Raw genomic sequence first — 20,320 nt, forward strand, 5'->3', positions numbered from 1 at the left:
GTGTGTTCGTGAGAAAACACTTTGTAAACTGTAAGATGATGGAAGTATCATTTTATATTGATTAGTAAAAGTTGGTGATTCAGTTCAACTCATCAAGAAAGAGCCCCAGTATGATAAATTATGTTCCAGATATTCAATGTGTTTCTTTTTAGCAAAATCAAAAACAAAACTGGGAATTGGAAAGGCAACACAAGAAAGATAGTCATTCTAAACAATTTTGTTGTTTTTTGATTGCTTTGAAAAATTAACTTCCATATCACTATCAGAACTAAAATGATGGAAAAAAATGCCCTGTTTTTTAAAAGAAACTTGTACAATTAGACCCAGTCCCAGATTTGCTCTGTAGATTGTCTCATCCCAATCAAAATAGAAATAGTAAAGTACAAGGAAAAGGAAGATAGTTGGCTCCAGGAACAACAAGAAGAGATCACTGTGAGGGAAGAAATTTAAAACTAATAAAAGCCAACACAAGAACACAGAAACTGGAGCTATATAAACATCTAGTTTCCCTAAGTAAGACTGTTCTTTTTCATTGGTGTTAGCATTTTCTGGAAGAGTGTACAAAATCTACAAGAACAATGATCGATTTCTAAAGCATTTCTGTGTTCCTTATCTAAAGTACAGTCAACAATTCCTGTTCAAGTTTTGATTTGAAAACTGGCAAGGAAGAGACCAAAGAAAGGCATATTACTTCCAGACTGGCAGGTGGCAAGTTTAATAAGCAGGGAACTTACCTAAGAAGCTTGTTTTAAGGCAGCTGCAAGATGACTGGATCTCCGCACCTACCTGCCAGAATCTTAAAAGTTTATATAGAGGTCTTAAAGAGGTTCAGCCACATACACTGTCCAGATGGTCTCAGTAACACATTGCTCTCTCAAGGCTGCATCCTTGAAAATGGTTCCCACTGTGTGAACAGTGGGCAGAAAGTACATTCCAAGGACAGGGGATGGGGTAAGCAAACTCTGCCCGGGTCCAGCTCGAAGGCCAACTGATGGTCAACTCAGTAATCAACTCTGACACCAAGGAAACATACACTCTTTCTGAGATTCTAGTCCCACAACATTTTAGCCAGTCTTTCATTACTACATGGTCAATTTACTGTATTATGTGAAGAAGACTTTCATCACATATCAGAAAATACATAACGGACCCCTCCCATGGAGTAAAACCCCTTCCTGATCTTTTAGATTTTGGACAGAATGACTCCCTGTCATAGATCCAGATCACCAACAAATTACCCAGATCAAGCAACAGCTTGCTTGCTCCCATGATGAATCTTTTTACAATGGTTCTGGCAGCACTATGATTATAGAGTTAGAACTCGGCTTCAAAGATGCCAGAAATTCATCAGACTCACCTTCACCTGAATTTGATACTTTGTCTCCCTGCTTCCATCCCTGTTTATCCTCTCTCAACTGTTTGTGGTGAGAGGACACATTATTTATAAGCCAAAATGCCAGGATATTGTTAAGCAAACATGTATGAATGAAAACTTAGCTTGGTGTCATCAGAGAGAGGAAGAAAAGACAAATGAGAACGAAATCCGAGTAACTGTCAGTGTGTTACGACACTACCATTCCTTTGAAAAATAAAGTGAAAGTAAAGCTACTAATACCGATTACTAATTTAATTCCTTAGGCCAGTCAATACCAAATCATGAGGCCATTTAAACACAAAACAGCCACTGAGAAATTTGGCTATGAAAGCATTCAAGATGCAGACACTTGAGAAACATTTAAAGATGCCAGAACTGCACACCTGGTGGGGAATATCACACACCTGCAGATTGTTCTTTGCACTAGCTCTGGGTAATCCAGATCAGCTGCCCCAGGTGGATGGCTTCATAATTAGACAGCTCTTCACTCTCCAGTTGCTCCACCTAAGAAAACCTGAAGCTTTGAGGATGACCGAGCAGCCGTTCCCTTCTACAGAAAAACACTTGTGTGGTACATCAGGAGTGGTTTTAAATGGTGGAGATAATTACTTAATTCAAGCTGTAGCAACTGGCCAAGTAAACAAGCAGCAGCCAGGAAGCTATTAGCATGATTTTAAGGCAATTATTCCATTAGTGTTTAATAGTCTCCAATTAGTCTTCCCTGACTATCGAAGTTTGAACGTCTTTTTTCCTCCAAAAATTCTCACAAGTTGAGTAATGCGGAAAGGTACCAAGCCCATTTTTAAACCTGGATTTATATGTGCGGATCTGCCAAACGTACATTCCAGAATCATGAAGGAATTCAGGCGTGTAGATTGGTGAAATAGGGTTGTTTTTTTTTTTCTCAGAAGTATTGAGGGTGAGAATGGAAGGCTTTGCAGGGGATCCCACTTTGAGTATAAAACTAAGAGGAGTTGGGAAAGCAGTGGAAATTCCCACTACATCCAATGCCATCATCATTATGTCTCTGCTGTAGGACTATCAGAATATCAAAGCCTCTGACCTCAGGTTTTCACTTTGTCCTGTGGAAAGAAAAGAAAATTCATCCTCTTCCTGCTAATGCCTATTTCCTTGTCCTCTCACCCTGATTAGTACTTGTTGTTGCTGAATCATCCAGATACAAACCCCAAAGCATTTCCCTCCAAAATTTCTAGGAGGTTTTTCCTAAGGACCATTTTAAGGGTTATATCACTGAACTGATTGTAGGTCATTTCCCTTCACTGAGGTGCAATTTTCACATCTGTGAAATGGAGTTAATACTTATGAGCACCTACTGCTTCACAAGGTTTGGGGAAGGATTATGTGATCTGGGTTACATACTAGGGCTTTGAAAAGTGAAGTGCTATAAAAAAGTAAGTTCGATTCAGACATGGTATCATACCATCCCTCAGAACTTGCAGTGTGAACTTGGGCTTTTAACCTCCCTGTGTCTCTGGAGAGTCACCTATCAGGAGGCTGGCAACAGAGTCCTTGCCCTTCTTACCTTTTATGTGAGCACAAATTCTCAGGTGAGACCATGTAAAAGTAACGTTCTAAAAACCAAAAAATAAAAAGGAAGGAAGAAAAGAGGATAGGAACGCCTGTGGAAGTGAGAGTGGAATTTTGCCAACACAGTTCTGTGCTTTCTACCATCTCCTTCAAAAGAGCAATCCCCAGGCTCACCCAGGGAGCAGGGTAAGTGCAGAGTGGAGAAGCTGTCTTGTTCTTTTCCTTGGAGACACCTGGGCTCTTGGGAAGCTACCTCTTGAAGGACAGAAGTAGACGAACCCTTCCCTTCCAGGGTTGGCTCTCAGAGTGTAGCCTGTGCCTATCATAACCGCCAAACATCCACTTGATGAACGACCATTGATTTAAGTTACTGATCAATTCCAGGGCTACTGGTTAGCGACTCTTGGGATTTTCGAGAAAACCCATCTTTTCCTCTTTTTTTTTTTTAAGTATGATTTCCCCCAGTGGCTGAGAGGGGGCGCCGGCTAGGGCAGATCTAGAGAAGGCAGACCAGAAGGTTGAACTTGATAACACCGCACAGCTTGGGGCAGGGGGTGGACAGCCTGTAGGTATTTTGCCCTCTAGCCGAGTCCTGGAAGGGTCAGGCATCTGCACCCTCAGCCCAAGCGAAAAGTCAACGAAGTATGGCTGTGTCCCCAGCTGTCACCGTGGTACACCGACCTGAAACGACCCTCCCTCCTGCACATCCGAACTAGGGTCTGCTGCGCTCCCGTCCCAAAAACCTGCCCGGTCCTCTGGTCCAAGTCGTGCGCGCTATGCTGAAGCCTCTGGATGCCTCCAGTCTCTTCCTCGCTTTGCCCAGGCTTCCGTCCTGCTAGCCTGTCCGGACACCGCCGCAATCATCTTTTTCCTAAGATTTGCCTATTAATCCCACCCCTCCGCCGCAGCTCACGCAGGTTCCCCGGCCCAGCTTCTGTCCCGAAGAACAAATGCACGGTCCACGAGGGTTTGCTTTCCTGACCCGCGCGCTGTAGGCTGCTAACAGCCCGTGGACCAAAATGCAGACAGTAGCCACCCGGCCAGGCCCTCCGGGTCCACGCAGATCAGGAAACTGCCCCCTCCGCTCCTCTCCCCCTCCAGCTCCCGGTCAAGGGCAGCGATCACGCCGCCGCCGCCGGTCCCTGAACTTTCATCACTCTTCGGGAAGCGCTTTGTCTCTTTAAAGGAGACTAGGGACGAATATTAATGACTCGGGTAGGTTCTAACAGAGAAATCCACCAGATCCACTTGATTCCGTGACAGGGATGGAGTGGGAGGTCCACGGGCCGGAGCCGAGCCCTTAGGACCGCAGCTCGCTCTCACCGGTCACTATCACCCCCCAGCCCCAGAAATCGCCCCCAGCCCCAAGTCTTCGGGGAAAACGTGGCAGGCGGGCACGAGGGGCCGTCCTGGAGCCAAGCCTCTCCCCTGCCCCAGCCCTCTCACACAACCTGCTTCAAAAACCCATGGAAAATCAGTCACCTTGACTCCCCGCGCCACGGTCCCCAGACGTTTGGAAAGCGCCAGGAGCCCGGAGGCTCCCAGGCACGCACTCGCCTGGCCGAGACCCACCCCTGGAGACGAGTTTGCCTCCCGCGGGCATCGTGGCCAGTTACCACTTCGTGGCGGATAAAGCAGGGCGGGGCAGGGGGAGCGGACGCCGGGCGCCCCGTCGGCAGCCTCAGCGCGCCTACCTGGGAGGGCTAAATTGGTGAGGGGGACGCTGTGGATGCTCTCGGGCAGAGTTGCCATCCAGTCGGCGAATTTCAGCTCGTTCTTCCCCTGAGACGAGGCCATCGTGCGGTCGCTGCGCCGCGCGCTGGTCCTCGCGCTCCTCGGGCAGGCTGGCAGGCTGCTGCGGCTAATCGAGGGTTTGCTCCGGCCCCGCTAGAGTTTACACTCCGCTGTGCGCCACACCCACAGGATGGCGCAGACACATGCTAATTTGAATAATTATTCAAAACACCCCATGCTCCCTTAGTGCCTCCGCCAGACTCCGCTGGAGCTTTTGTTCCTGACGTCCGCGCTCAGCTTTCTCCTCTCTCCCCGCCCTCCCCGACTCCCTCCTCCTGTCTTATCCCTCCTATGCGTCTCTGTCTTTTCTCGCCATTTCTGCAGCGTTCCTTGGCTTCTTACTACATTTTTTTTTCCTTTTTTTTTTTTTTTTTTAACTTGGTTCACACAGCTGCTTTGCCCATGATCTTGCTCGGTCCTTCGATGAGACTTCCTAGTCCTGTTTGTATAAAAGACAATCTTGGGGTTGACCCTAAAATCCTAGTAGACTTTGGGATGCTATCACCTCCTTGGGGAGATGACTCTCATACTGGCTTTCAGGACTTTCCATTCTTACAGAAGAGCTTTGCTTTTTGCAAGCGACAACAGGTTATTTTCTTTCCTCAGTCGGGGCCCAGAGCCCTGCTTATAACAAAATGGTGGTCTTTCTTCACCACTTTGCCTAATTTTTGGAGTAGTTGACAAGTGTGCTGTCAGCAAAGAGCAGGAAGTTCCAGGTGGTTCCTACTTAACCCCTGGCACCCTGTTCTAGACATTTCAAGGTAAAGAAGCACATCAACCCCTTCATTTCCCTGATTATGAGAAATGTATGCTCTATCTATGGAGAAAGCTGTTTATGTCCTCTCTGTGTCATTTTCGTGGCACTCAGGACAAGGCTGAAGCCTGATGCTAGAAGAAAATCACCACATTTCCCAGTGACAGGTTGTAATTATTGCCAGTAGCATTTGGTGGAATTTATTTGGCAGCATTCAAAATGATCTGTGTGATTGTCTGAATTTTCATTCCTTGGCAGACTAGAGAGGTGCGCCTCTCTCAAGAGAAATCACTTGTCGAGCCTCCAAAGAACTGTCTTGGTCCACCTGCTCTCAGACGAGAAAGAGGAGAAAAATCAAATCTCACAAATGTGATGAGTCCAGGGATGGCCTGAATAGGAATGATAAGCAACGGACTGAAAATGTGCGGGGTCTTTGCAGCCCAGTGAATGTAAATGCAATAAAGGTGCCTCTGTTCTTTGATCCAGTGATGTAAAATCCTTTTCCTAAAGTAAATGCTGTTAAGTTAGGAAAATGAAAACCAAGGTAGGAGAGAGAGCTGTAAAATATGGGAACAATTTTTTCAATTCAGTAAACCATATAGCATTTTTTAAAAAAACAACCACAACTGAAGCCTGCTTATTGTACAAGGATGCAGAACTCAAAGAATATTCACTCCAAATAGGGAGCACTGTGGGAAAGGTGGAGAGAGGAGAGAGAATACCTTATCCATGTGATCAAATTTTCTGTTCTCCCATAGAATCAATTCATAGTTGCAAAAGGACATGGTAGGGTTATCTTTAAGAATGAGAAAGAGATGTACTGGGATTTTTTTCCCAAGGTAAACCTTAATATTCCTGTTAGCACAGTAGAACTCACATATCCTTTTGATTAGGGTGAGAATTCAGCTCACTATAGGATTGTTGGTCAAGAGACCTACAAACACCACCCTAATGCTAATGCTGGCTAATGCTGGTGCTCTGTGGGCATCATTGCAGGGCAATGAGGAGAGCTCAGATCTGGGAATTGGCTGCTGTGTCTCTGAGTCATTTAGGCAAGTCCTCTAGTCTGTCAGCCCTGGTTGTCTCCATCATAAAATGGTGAGGGTAACTCAGAGATTTGTGGTGAAGCTTCCAGAAATGAGTGTAATGAAAGAGCTTTGTTATCAGCAAAGCATCACACAAAATGTGAGACGTATGTTTATTAAGATAACAATGTGTATTTCCCTCTCTTTGTCGCTTCTATCTTTATAAAATATTCATTTTCAAGAGGATGAAATAATTATTGAATCTTGGGATTTTTTTTTTTAGTAAGATGCACTTTAAAAACATGCCCTGTTCAATTGTGTTGAACCTATGTGTCCCTGAAAGTTTACAAAGCATTCCAAAAAAATGAAACCACCTTAAATGTTGAGGAAATTTGCCTCTCTAAAGAATAGTACACTTTATCTTTTGGTAAAGCAAACAATCCTTCCCCTGTTTTATCTGCTTTGAACTTCAGATTTTTTACTGTATTGGTTTTTCATGAAACTTTACATTTCTCTGCATGCGATCCACTAAAAAGGACGGTGCTGAAAGTGGATAGTTTACGAATTTCTTTCCCAGAATTATAATCAATATTTTAGGCAATTTATGACCCGGTTTCCCTGTCTTTCTATTATAGCTTAGTCACCATTTACTAAATGATATTAGAAAAATCATACAATTTCTCTGGGCTTTAGTTTGCCCATTGTATTAGTCAGGGTTTCCCAGAGACACAGAAATATGGATATAAATATAGACATATAGAGAGATTTATTTTAAGGAATTGGCTCATATAATCGTGAAAGCAGGCAAATCTGAAAGACAGGCCAGCAGGCTGGGAACCCAGGTAGGATTTCTGTGTTGCAGCCTTGAAACAAAATTCTTCTTCGGGAAACCTCAGTCTCTGCTCTTAAGACCTTCAACTGATTGGATGAGACCCACCCACATTATAGAAAGTAATATCTGCTTTATTCAAAGTCACATAATTACATATGCTAATCACATCCACAAATACCCTCACAGCAACATCTAGACTAGTGTTTGACAAAACTATTAGGTATCATAGCCTAGCCAAGTTGACACATAAAATTAACCATCACACTCAGTGGCAAACTAAACTAGAAGTTGTTACTAATCTCCCCTTTTGACTCTATTATTCTATCTTTCTGTTTCCTTTATGATTATTTCTTAACATATGGCTGCTGGCAATAGCAGGAGGAGGAATGAAAATATTTAGTTTTTTTACTCTATTCAGAGAATTCAAGGTATGGATCAACATTTTTATCATTACAACAGAGATGAAAAAATACTAATGATTTTTAATTGTGGTGTTGAGAAAAACTTAAAAAAACTTATCCTTAAAAAATTTTTAAGCATGAATGGAAAGAGGAGAATGACTTATTGCAGTGGTTTCCTGCTCCTATTAAAACTTATTCATGTAATCCTCAGCTGTCGATCAAAACCACACTATACACAGTTTATAAACATGCTACTCATTTGGAACATTTCCTTTCTTCATATCCTCCTCCACTCAAAAATACATGGCTCTTTACTACATGTTTTCTTTTATTAGTTCATAATATTTCTCAATTGTTGGAGATATATACTTTTTTATATATTTTTTTATTTTTTTTTAAATTTTTTCAATTAAATTGATGTTGAATTATGTTCCAAAAAACCAGGATTCTTATAGCTCAGAAAACTTTAGAACACATTTCAGCTGAATAATATTTTTAAAGTGGAGCTCTGTTTAAAACAACTCAGCCAAATCATTAAAAAACATGGTGTTCATAAATACGTATTTATAGAGTCAAACTTAAAGAAAACACATACAAAAGGGGAATAAAGAATCTTTGTAAAAACTAACTACTAATAATCAATGCTTTCTGATCATTCTCTGCAACCTCTACCCAGATATTCCATCATAAGATGGAATTATTGTATTTTAAGCATATAAAAATGCTTTTTACACTTAAATTCAAAGTAGAAAAAAGTGACAACTTCCACTTCCCTCCACCATTTTAACCCTGCAGAGTTTTTGGTTGTACCCCTCTCTCTTCCCCTACATCTACATCTTATATACAAGTCCAAAATAAGCTAATTAATACTCACTAAATACAATCTAGTGGTCGGAATCATAAGCTATGGAATCTGAAGGCCTGGATTCAAATTCAGGTTTCCCCAGTTAACTACTATGTGTTTTTTGATTTCTTTAACTGAAGCATGAAGAATGATTATTCCCTCCTGAGGGGTAGGAAAACGGAAGGTGCTATGAAGCTTAAGTCAAGTGAAGACTTTAAAGTTTATTGAACAGAATGGAAGCTCTATAAACTATAAACTATAGTTCATCCTTATGCTTCTTGCAACCACCACACCTTTGCTCATGCTATTAACTCCACATGGAATACACTTTCATGCTTTCGCCTGTAAAAATCCTTTCCATTCTAATTCACCTTTGCAACTTCTGTCACTATTCATAAGCAGAAGTAATTTTTCCTTTTTCTGCACACCCATTACAGTTTGCTTACAGCTATCTTGTAGTGTGTTTCTAATCCCTAGTTAGCCTTAAAGCATTATGTGGACAGCGATGGTGATGTTTGATACCCAATCATGCCTCTCACAGTGCCTAAGACATAATAAGGATTCATTATAATCATTCATTTACTTACTTCATAAATATTTATTGAGTGTCTATTATGTGCTCTGTCCTAGAGAGGGAAGATAGAGCACAAGTCCCTGAACTCACTGAGCTTATGTTTCAGGCAGAAAGTGGCAAAGGATAGCTTAATGGCTGAATAAATAAATGACTTGGCTGTATCTCTCAGCTCAATGTCAAAAGCCCTCCTTTAGCATGCTTGTTTTTTAGTAATTCACTATGTAGCAAACAACTTATAACTTAATTTTGAAAATATATTTTGAAAGAAAAATTGTTTCAGAATTGTTTTGCCTGTCTATACTGGCTCTTCTAATTCTTTCCATCCTATTGTTATCTTGGTAAAATCAGTGATCACACTTGTAAATAACATGGTGTACTCTTCCAGATTTCCAGGGGTCATCACTAGCAAACTGTTTGATTTCTCAGAGCATGGGGATTCCTGGGGGTGGAGGTTAGCCAGGGAAGGAAGAAGGAGAACGTTTTAGGTTTACTTGTAGAATCAGAAAAATCCTGGAACTATTCTACTTCTCATTGCTAAAAAAATTATGACCATAATTATACCAGTGCTCATAGGAGCATTATTCACAATGGCAAAAAGGTGGAAACAACCCAAATATCCATTGACAGAAAAATGGATAAATATAATGTGGTATAATCATACAATGGAATATTATTCAGCCTTAAAAAGGAAGGAAATTCTGATACCTGCTACAACATGGATAAACTCTGAAGACATTGTGCTAAATGAAATGAGCCAGACATAAAAGGACAAATATTCTATGATTCCACTTATGTAAAGTACCTAAAATAATGAAATTCATAGAGACAGAAAATAGAACAGTGTTATGAAGGGTTGGGAGAGTGAAGAATGACATTTTAATTGACGCAGAGTTTCAGTTTAGGATCATGAAAAGTTCTGGAGATGGATAGATAGTGGTAGTAGTTGCACAATAATGTAAACATTATTCAGTGTCACTGAACTGTACACTTAAAAATAATTAAGATGGTAAATTCTATGTTATGTGTATTTTGTCACAATTTTAAAAACTAATGACTCTATTGGACAGAAGAATCATACTTGTTTTATCAATTATAAGGCTCTCACCATTGTAAGGCAATTATACTTCAATAAACATGTTTTAAAAAAAAATTATAAGGCTCCCATTGTAACCCTTTAGTACTAGTTTATCCTCCAGCCAGTGATTGCCAGGAACACACCTGAAATTATACAAATTGGATTTATCACTTTTTGTAGCAAGAGGGAATGCAAATCATAGGAACCCTGGGCCATATCAGTAAGAAGATGTTAGCAAGAACTTATTATAGGATTTGCCCTTATGTTTGGTGATTTGGGGAGGATTTAAGGAAGTGGGGCTTTGCTCTGATTTGGATGCTGTTAGGAAGTGGTGTAGGGGGTAATTCAATGAGTATCTTCATAAATCTTATCTAGAAGGAGGAGAGACTATACTAATGCTAGAGCTATAAGAAGTAAAGAAGCAGGAGTCACTCATTAGAGTGGGGTATATAAGATCATTTTTGTGGCATGGACAATACTAATGTTTTGTCCATTTTCAGCCATGATTACAGAGGGCTCATGTTCTTTTTTGTTGTTGTTGCTCAAGGTCTTGTGGTGGCCTTGTATAATGTTGATGTTCCATGAATGTGTTTATGTTCAACAGGTGAACACCAAGGCCTGGCTGATAATACCAGAAATCCTAGACGTCAGGGGCTATTTTTCTTTTTCCCACCAATAAGTAGAAGGACACAGCCCAACCTAATTTTTCTAGAGCTCCAAGAGTCCTAGCCTTGTAGACCTTTGCAAATGATAAATGTGATTGGCAACTTTGATATGTACTCCCCATCAATAAGATTTTCACTTACATTTTATGGCATGAACAGATTGATGCAATAAAGCAAATGATATGCCTGCATGTGCAAGCTCATGAGTGTTCATGCACAGTTATGCCCTGAAAAACCATTTGTATCCTCCTGCCATTCTCGAATAGTTACCAAGGTACACAGAAGCAATGATAATCCTTGCTGCAGAATAACTCACTCAATTTGCATTTCTTTTCAGTCTCTTCTTGCAAACCCCAAAGACAATCATCTGTATCTAGGGCTGTCTGACAGGCACAGATAATGCTGTGGTACACCACTAACACCTTAGAGAAAGAGATTCTGAGAAGAAAAGTCAAATAATGAGCTCTCAGTCTAGCCCTAGCCCTAGAACTGCAGATCAGCTGTGGAAGATAGTGTCAGAAATCTGGACACAGTGTGTGAGGCAGGACAAGTATCTGACTGTTCAGGGAGCTCTGAACAATGCTCAGCACAGAAAAATGAAGAATTAGATACAATGACTATTTGTGCTTATTCATCTTTCTGACTACCATTCTAGCATCATTTAAGACTACACCTTTGTCCAAATCCTGCATTTGTCTTAGTAAATGCATAAACTTAGGGGATCCTGCATCTAAGCCATAAACTACGCTCGCTCAGAGTAGCTGTCCATAACTCTAGTGCTGAACATGAACAGATTCATAATTTGCTCTGAGTGTATGTTTATGATGGTTAGCTGTTGCAAACCTGTGACTATACTGTTCTGGTGGTAAATGACAAACATTTTTTGGTAGTTCACAGCCACAGCTATCTTCTCACTTGATTTCTTTTGAAACATTTCATCATAAAAAATTTCACACACTTGCAAAATTGGAGAGAACAATTAATAAACCTTCACATACTCATCCCTCAGACTCAATAATTATCTGCTAATGGGCAACTTTTATTTTTTACACACTGCTCCTTCAAATGGAATGATTTTAAGTAAATTCCATATGTGATAATATTTAATCCATAATATTTTGATATGTTATTATCTAATATAGTCAATCAACCAACCAATTCAGACTTTAAAAGTCACCAATTAATGAACGAATTAACTGAGATTTTTCTCAACTCACTGATTAGTAGCCTAGATACAATATAAATTGGATACTTTAAATTCTGTTATTTAACTCAAGTTGTATGTAGGGAAATATATATATATATATATTTGTTTATACAACTTGTAGGGAAATTGTAAAAAGTAAAATTAAAACTTTACAAACATAGACTACCTTAAGTTAAAGGTAACCACACCCTCTGGTTGTATAATTACTATGTGAATACACTGTTGAAGAGAGAATTAATTTCCTTGAAACTATATGTGCTGTAATCACTGCATTTATTCTTTATAGTCTAAAGACTTTATCTTTTAAAATGATTGAAGTTTGTGTATTTTTTTATCAAAATGTTAGTCTTTTATTTTGAAAAACTAAAGAAAATGCATACATCTCTAATAAAAAAGTCAAGCCTAAGACCTAGGCCTCATTTTGTCCACTACACACAAAGTAACCCAAATGACTACTAAATTATTTTATTATGTACCACATTTATATAAGACATATTTTTTACCTTCCCATAGAGGCAATACAGTAATATAATTTCATTTAATTATTACATATAGTTTGAAAATACCATTTGACAAAAATACTAAGAACACTTTCAGATGTCTCTGCAAATACATATAAAAACTTTTTTACAGCTACTATTGAGAAGTAACATAATTCTAAGATATAAGAATTCATTCTATTTAATAATTATCTAATATTTGTACTGAGTGCTAAATGGCTATGTATGGAGTCAGAGTATCTTTGAAAGCTTGTATAGAGTGCTTGTAAATAAACTTGTCTTTACAAGCACTGGAGAAAGTGTTACAAAATTTACACTACATAAAATAAGGACAAGTTATCATTAATACAAAATGGCTAAGGAGCAGCTTTCCTGGCCCAGCAAAGACAATTGTGGACCTGGAAGAGATGAATGCCAAAATCTATAATAAGTCACATAACAACTGATAAAAATTTCTGGAAGGAGACTGCAAATGCCTAAATGCCTTATTTCCCAGGCTGAATGATTCTAATTTATAAAGCACGTGGAAGAGAATAGGAGCTAAGGAAATATAATCCAAGAGTACACCCACACATAAATATCACTGGGGAATGAGAAATTATGGTGCTACCTTTCTAAAATAGAAAAATTAGTAAGCATGCAACCTCCAAATTAATGGGTTTGGCAGAAAACCTATGTGGTCAGGACACTGAAAAATGGCCCAGGTCTCAAAGTAAATAATGCTGGTTTGCAGACACAAAGAGTCACAAGACTAATTTTGATTTTGTGTGGAAATTCAAAAATGCAATATTAAAAGTTATGGCTCCATTGTATATTCTTGCCTCCTTTGTCAAAGATTAATTGGCCGGCGCTGTGTGGATTCTCTATTCTGTTCCACTGATAAATATAAAACCTCTCTCCTTTGAGCCAGAGTCAAACCAGCGACCCAAGGATGGCCACAGACAGGCATCTACAGTCCTCCGCTCTATCAGCTGAGCTACCAAAGGGAACACACATTTGATTGAATATATAATGAATATACTATAGAGAAAAGACAGTCTCTTCAGCAAGTTGTATTGGGAAAGCAGGACAGCCATATGTAAATCAATGAAGTTAGAACACTCCCTCACACCATATACAAAAAATAAACTCAAAATGGCTTAAAGACTTAAATATAAGGCATGGCACCATAAAACTCCTAGAAGAGAACATAGGTGAAACATTCTCTGAAATCATAGCAATGTTTTCTTAGGTCAGTCTCCGAAGACAATTGAAATAAAAACAAAAATAAACAAATGGGACCTAATCAAACTTATAAGCCTTTGCACAGCAAAGGAAATCATAAATGAAACAAACAGACAACCTAGGGACTGGAAGAAAATATTTGCAAACAATGTGACCAACAAGGAATTAATTTTCAAAATATAAAGACAGCTATGCAACTCAATAACAAAAAAACTAACTAACTAAATAAATAAATAACCCAATAAAAAATGGGCAGAAGACCTAAATAGACATTTCTACAAAGAAGACATACAGATGGCCAAAAGGCACATGAAAATATGCTCAACATCATTAATTATTAGAGAAATATAAATAAAGACTACAATGAGGTATCACCTCACACCAGTCAGAATGGCCATCATCAAAAAGTCTACAAATAATAAATGCTGAAGAGTGTGTGGAGAAAAGGGAACCCTCCTGTATTGTTGGTGGGAATGTAAATTGGCACAGCTACCGTGGAAAACAGTATGGATGTTCCTTAAAATACTAAAAATAGAGTTACCACACTCCTGGGCATATATCTGGAAAAAACTCTAATTCAAAAAGATACATGCTCCCCAATGTTCATTGCAGCACTATTTACAATAGCCAAGATATGGAAGCAACCTAATTGTCCATCGACAGATGAATGGATAAAGAAGATGTTGTACTCATATACAATGGAATATCACTCATTCATAAAAAAGAAAGAATGCCATTTGCAGAAATGTGGGTGGACCTAGAGATTATCATACAAGTGAAGTAAGTCAGACAGAGAAACACTAATATCATATGATATCACTTATATGAGGAATCTAAAAAATGATACAAATGAACTTATTTACAAAACAGAAACAGACTCATAGACATAGAAAACAAATGTATGGTTACCAAAGAGGAAAGAAAGATGGGGGAAGGATAAATTAGGAGTTTGGGATTATCAGATATAAACTACTATATATAAAATAAACAACAAGGTTTTACTGTATAGCACAGGGAAGTATATTCAGTATCTTGTAATAAACTATAATGGAAAAAAGTATGAAAAAGAGTATATATATAACTGAATCACTTTGCTGTATACCAGAAACTAACACAACATTGTAAATCAACTATACTTCAATAAAAATAAATAAATAAAGTTATGGCTAAGTAATGTGGCCACCTGCAGGCTATTAAGGAAGAATGTCCCAGTATGCACTGGCTAATAACAGGGAAGTAAGTTACTTTCGATTTAAAATTATTTATAGCAAGGAAATTATTACCCAGCATAATCTTATACTCGGTATAGTTATAAAACTTAAATCCTTCATACATGACAATTGTTGGTATAATTTTCCATAAGATATTACTCATTATTCCTCATTATTAAATTTGATTAGTGAGATTAAAAAGAATACATCCATTATGATTATTCATGCCATTCGTATTTTGTTTCACCAATATTTTAAAAAGCTGAGACGTGGCTCCTGGCTTATGCCTAAGAGACACAGGATTTGGAAAATTCAGCATTTGAAAAGAATGGGTTTGAACTGACTGAAGTTTATTACAATGGCTCTAAAGGACATTGGGAGGCCTTCACCTAGTTAAAAATGATTTTAAAATAAACTATACAAAATAGCTGTTGGAAACGATAGTAAGGCAATGTGAAATAAACACATTTCCACCTGTAATGTATTTAGTGGTTTGATTTGATGGTAGGACATTTGCTGAAGTTAATAGTTATAGGAGTAATTGAAATATAAACAATTTAAAAATTATGCAGACAGATTCCATGTGAAGCAAATATTGGCAGGTCAGCTAATTGGTAACATGGAGAAATGGTTTCAGACTAACAAAGGATAATTTTAAGTATCCGTCACTGATAAGTATTAACCATTTGAAGATTAGGCTATAGACAAGTCTGTATAATCTATTCTGCAAGCAATGAACAAAGAAGGAGAAGAAAAGCGGAAACCATCATGGGCTGAAAGTAGGGAAAGCTAAGAAGAGAAACAAAAACAAAAGTTAGATGAAATTTGGAAATTATCCAGTTAATACAATTACTGTAGAAAATTTGACTGATTAATTTGGATGAAGATACCAAATTTGGCACCTCTAGACTCTTGTTTATTTGACAACACTAATTAGTTTGTTCCTCCTCACTTCACTTTCTATTGTGTAGTTGTGCCTAAAGCTACCCTCTAATACAACACCAGATGAAAACGGGGTGATTTATTCAATTATTCAAATGTTTTGTCTATATTAGTAAGGTTTGATTTTTTTTCTTTTTTCATTTAGCTATTTTTGCAGTGTATATCATTTCAATAGAAATTACACCCAAGTGGTAAATTTTTTGTTTAATCCCCAGGGACATAAGCCAGACCAAAAGATAATGAAAAATAACATTTAAAAAATAATTTAAAAATTTTTAAAAATAGTGTTGGAAAATACACCTTCATCTGACAATAATTAAAAGAGAAATTCATAAGCCACATTTCTCTCAGTGACTCAGACTCTCTACCACCTATTCCCTGAAAATCACTCCCAGAGAAGAGGGCAGGCACAGTAATAATATTAGGTACAGTTGCTGAGTCGTTAGTACATACTGTAGGCACTGGGATAAGCAACACATTATGTATATGATTCTATTAGATCCTCACATGAGGATTAAGGTGTATTAACCCATTAATGCCCAAGGACTCCTCTTTAGGTTTGAACTTTCAGTTGAGTCATCAGAGAAATGCAAAAGTTCCAATGAATAAATATATATCCATTCAAATTGATTTGTCATTTGGCTCACTGTAGCCATATTCTATGTCTTTCTTTTGCTGATGTATTAAGTATCCTCAGATCTTCTCTCCACAACCATAGCCTTTTTATACCCCTTAATATATGTTATTCCAATAATTCCACTTTTCCCATGCTCACTGTCTTCTGACATTAAGGTGAAGGACTTATTGGAGTCTGGGCCCAGCACCAAGGTTGCCAGTTAGACCTTTGTCCATAAATTTGAATCGTGAATCTGGTTTATAAACTTAAAATTAATTTCTAATGGGTTTTCCTCCTCTGTCATTTGATTCCTCCTTTTAATCCAGTATCTTTAAGTTTGATATCATTCCTCCAGAATTTAAACTCCAAGGACAATTCTTGTTCTTATTTCTATATTTTCAAGTTAAAATTAATATTTTTTCACAGAATTTCTCTTTTCTAACTAGCATATATTATGAATCTCTTATTATGCACGATAATTCAGACTGTTAAAATCATTTCTATGGTGGGTCAACGTATTAGATAATGGCATAACTAATTTTATCATAAAAGCCCATTAAGTTCTCAGTAAACAAGCCTTTCTCAGGGTAAAGAAAGCTCTCTGTTAACCGTGAGGCTCTGTGCTTTAAGAAGGAGGGTACAGGGACTTCCCTGGTGGCGCAGTGGTTGAGAATCTGCCTGCTAATGCAGGGGACACGGGTTCGAGCCCTGGTCTGGGAAGATCCCACATGCCGCGGAGCGACTAGACCCGTGAGCCACAACTACTGAGCCTGCGCGTCTGGAGCCTGTGCTCCGCGATGGGAGGGGCCGCGATAGAGAAAGGCCCGCGCACCGCGATGAAGAGCGGTCCCCGCACCGCGATGAAGAGTGGCCCCCGCTTGCCGCAACTGGAGAAAGCCCTCGCACGAACCGAAGACCCAACACAGCCAAAAATAAATATAAAAATAAATAAATAAATAAAAGATGACTATTAAAAACAAAAAACAAAACAAAACAAAAAAAACTTCCATGAGTATGAACAGTGTACTGTAATGAATTGTTTAAAAAAAAAAAAAGAAGGAGGGTGCAGCAGAAGGATGGGCAATGACTCACTCAGCAGCCAGCAGGCAAGAATCTATACATCTGAGCCTCTATTACAGTCCCTGGGTTTCTTACTACCAGCACTAGACATCAGATTGGAATGCAAGAATATTATCCACCTTCTACGCCACATACACACACACACACAAATCACTTCAGTTTTTCCTTCTAGGAAATATTTTTCCCTTTAAACTCCATTGTTCATGTAACCCATCTTTAGATATATGGTAACTTTCAGTGTGACTTGCTCTAGGTTCAAAACTCCTTCTACCCAACCCCCAAGGTGTTGTCTTTTTATTGCATGTACACTTGATTGTTTTGACTTCTGGTAGACTGATATCACATCACCTCCTCCCAGTGTCTCGATGACCTTAAAGAGCTCTACAGGCCATTGAGGGTGAGCAGGGAGTGGGAGAGAAGGGGGTTGTGGTCAGGATCTGGACATTTGTAAAATAATTATATTAAGTCCACTAAGAGAAGTGCACTCCTAAACAAACATCATTCCTATCTGATGAATAACCTCTTCAAAGACTGGGTGTGGAGGTTTAGAAGGGGCTCTGGGTTGCTAATTAATGTCAGAGTATAAAAAGCAGATTTAAACAGGATTAAGATCACATTTCCATGATTGAAACATTACTATTTTATGTCGAGTGCATTTACTCTCTGGCAAGAGTGTAATCGAAAGGATATTCAAACATGTAACAAATGAGGTCATAAATTGTGAGTGTGGTTTTACTATAACACACACATCTAGAAATTCAAATGGATTGCTTCTCTTGGCAGCTTATTTGAAGACTGTAAGGTTTTATAACATAAATCTCCCTCTCTCTCTCTCATACACATGTGCACACACACACATGTGCCTATGAAATTTTATTAAGATCTTCACTGAGATGGACTATTAAACTACTGGTATTAAAAATTACATAAATATTGAATTAAATCTGGCCAAACTAAACCACTTTTTGCATATTTTTAACTTTAAGATTGATTAAGATTTTCTAGTAATCCAGTGTCTTATTCCTTTAAATGATTTTTCTGTTTCAAAAAAAAAAATCAAAACCAGTGTAAATGTCTTTTGGGTTTTGGTTGCTTCACATTAAGAAGAAAATTTTAACCTTATAATCCTGTGAAATGATTTTGTTGGGAAGACAGATTTTTCTTTCCATACCATAATGTTTCCTACAAAACAGACAGCATCAGACAGGCTTGAGATCATTTGTCTTCCCTCACAGCTATTCCTATGCATTTCTTCAAAGGCTATTATCACTCTTTAATTTCACACCCATTTGTTAGGAGATTTGAAAAATTGATCACAGTACAAATATGTCAGGGAACCAAAAGTGTACTGGGTATTCCAACCAAGAGATTTTAATGTAGGGAAATGGTTAAACAGATGTTGGAGAACTGAAAAGTCTAAAAATGAACACTGTCGTAATTATTGCAAGAAGTGCTGTCATCTCTAGGGTTGGAGAAACAAAGAAAATAATTTGAGGTTATCAGAGAACCCAGATGCTTGGAGCAGTGGCTCTGATGAGTTGAGATTTGAATCTCTGAAGAGGTCCATTGCCCAGCTTCTGTGGGTAGTCTGAGGGTAATGAGACTGATTCTGAAAGTGTGGCCATTCTGGGAATGTGGAAAAAGGCTGTGATCTGCACCATCTGCTGCTGCCTGTAAGGACCATTGCTGGAGCAATGCCAGTAAGAGCATCAAGCTATACAGAAAGAATTCAGTCCCTTCTTCTTCTTGCCTTCCGATATCTTTTAATGCCCCCTATTGGCATAACCTAACAGAGAACCAGCTACTAAAGCAGAAATATAGTGTGTAAAGTCCATTATCTCAAATCGGCAAAATAGAAAAGTGGGTTTGTCACCAAGGAAAAAGCTTAGAAACTGGCATATCGGGTAGACAGACTAATGGCTCCCCCGAGGTTATCCACATCCTAATCCCTGAAACCTGTGTGTATACTACCTTATATGGCAAAAGGGACTTTGCAGATGTAAGTATGTTAAGGACATTGAGATGAGGAGATTACCTTGATTTATCTGAGTGGGCTCAATGGAATTATGAGGGTCCTTACAAGCGGGAGGCAGGAGTACAGGAGCTTCAGAGTCAGAGAAGGAGATAGGAAGACAGAAACAGAGGACAGAGAGAGCTACTTAAATATGATGTACGAGAATAGATATAGTGTTGGATTTTTTTTTAAGTTTTTTTTTCTGATGTGGACCATTTTTAAAGACTTTATTGCATTTGTTACAATATTACTTCTGTTTTATGTTTTGGTTTTTTGGCCGCAAGGCATGTGGGATCCTAGCTCCCCGACCAGGGATCGAACCCGCATCCCCTGCATTGGAAGGCGAAGTCTTAACCACTGGACCTCCAAGGAAGTCCCTAGTGTTGGATTTTAAGTACACACTTATGAGTAGTGAATAAAGTTTTCATTCTTTTAAAAGCATATTTGCTCTACTAACAATTTCTCTAATATTTTGTAATCAATCAGAGTTTTAACCCAAGACAATTTAGAAAATAATACTTTCCATTCTCCCCTTCAAAGACAGGCAGGATGAAGCTTACAGAAAATTGTACAGACACTGTCCATCAAGTGCTCAGTAAATATTGGCAACTAAATAATACCACATTTTACATTGCCATT

General features: G+C 38.6%; 1 protein-coding gene across 1 annotated transcript in view; it reads right to left on the reverse strand.

The window, feature by feature from the left end:
• Nucleotides 1-4,720, reverse strand: part of PLCXD3 (phosphatidylinositol specific phospholipase C X domain containing 3) — a 167,687-nt gene extending 162,967 nt beyond the window's left edge. The window contains exon 1 of the mRNA XM_007192150.2: nucleotides 4,618-4,720. Coding sequence (XP_007192212.1) covers nucleotides 4,618-4,720 — 103 coding nt within the window. The remainder of the gene's footprint in view (nucleotides 1-4,617) is intronic.
• Nucleotides 4,721-20,320: the final 15,600 nt, after the last annotated feature.

Source organism: Balaenoptera acutorostrata, chromosome 2, assembly GCF_949987535.1.
Source record: "Balaenoptera acutorostrata chromosome 2, mBalAcu1.1, whole genome shotgun sequence".
Lineage (NCBI taxonomy): Eukaryota > Metazoa > Chordata > Mammalia > Artiodactyla > Balaenopteridae > Balaenoptera > Balaenoptera acutorostrata.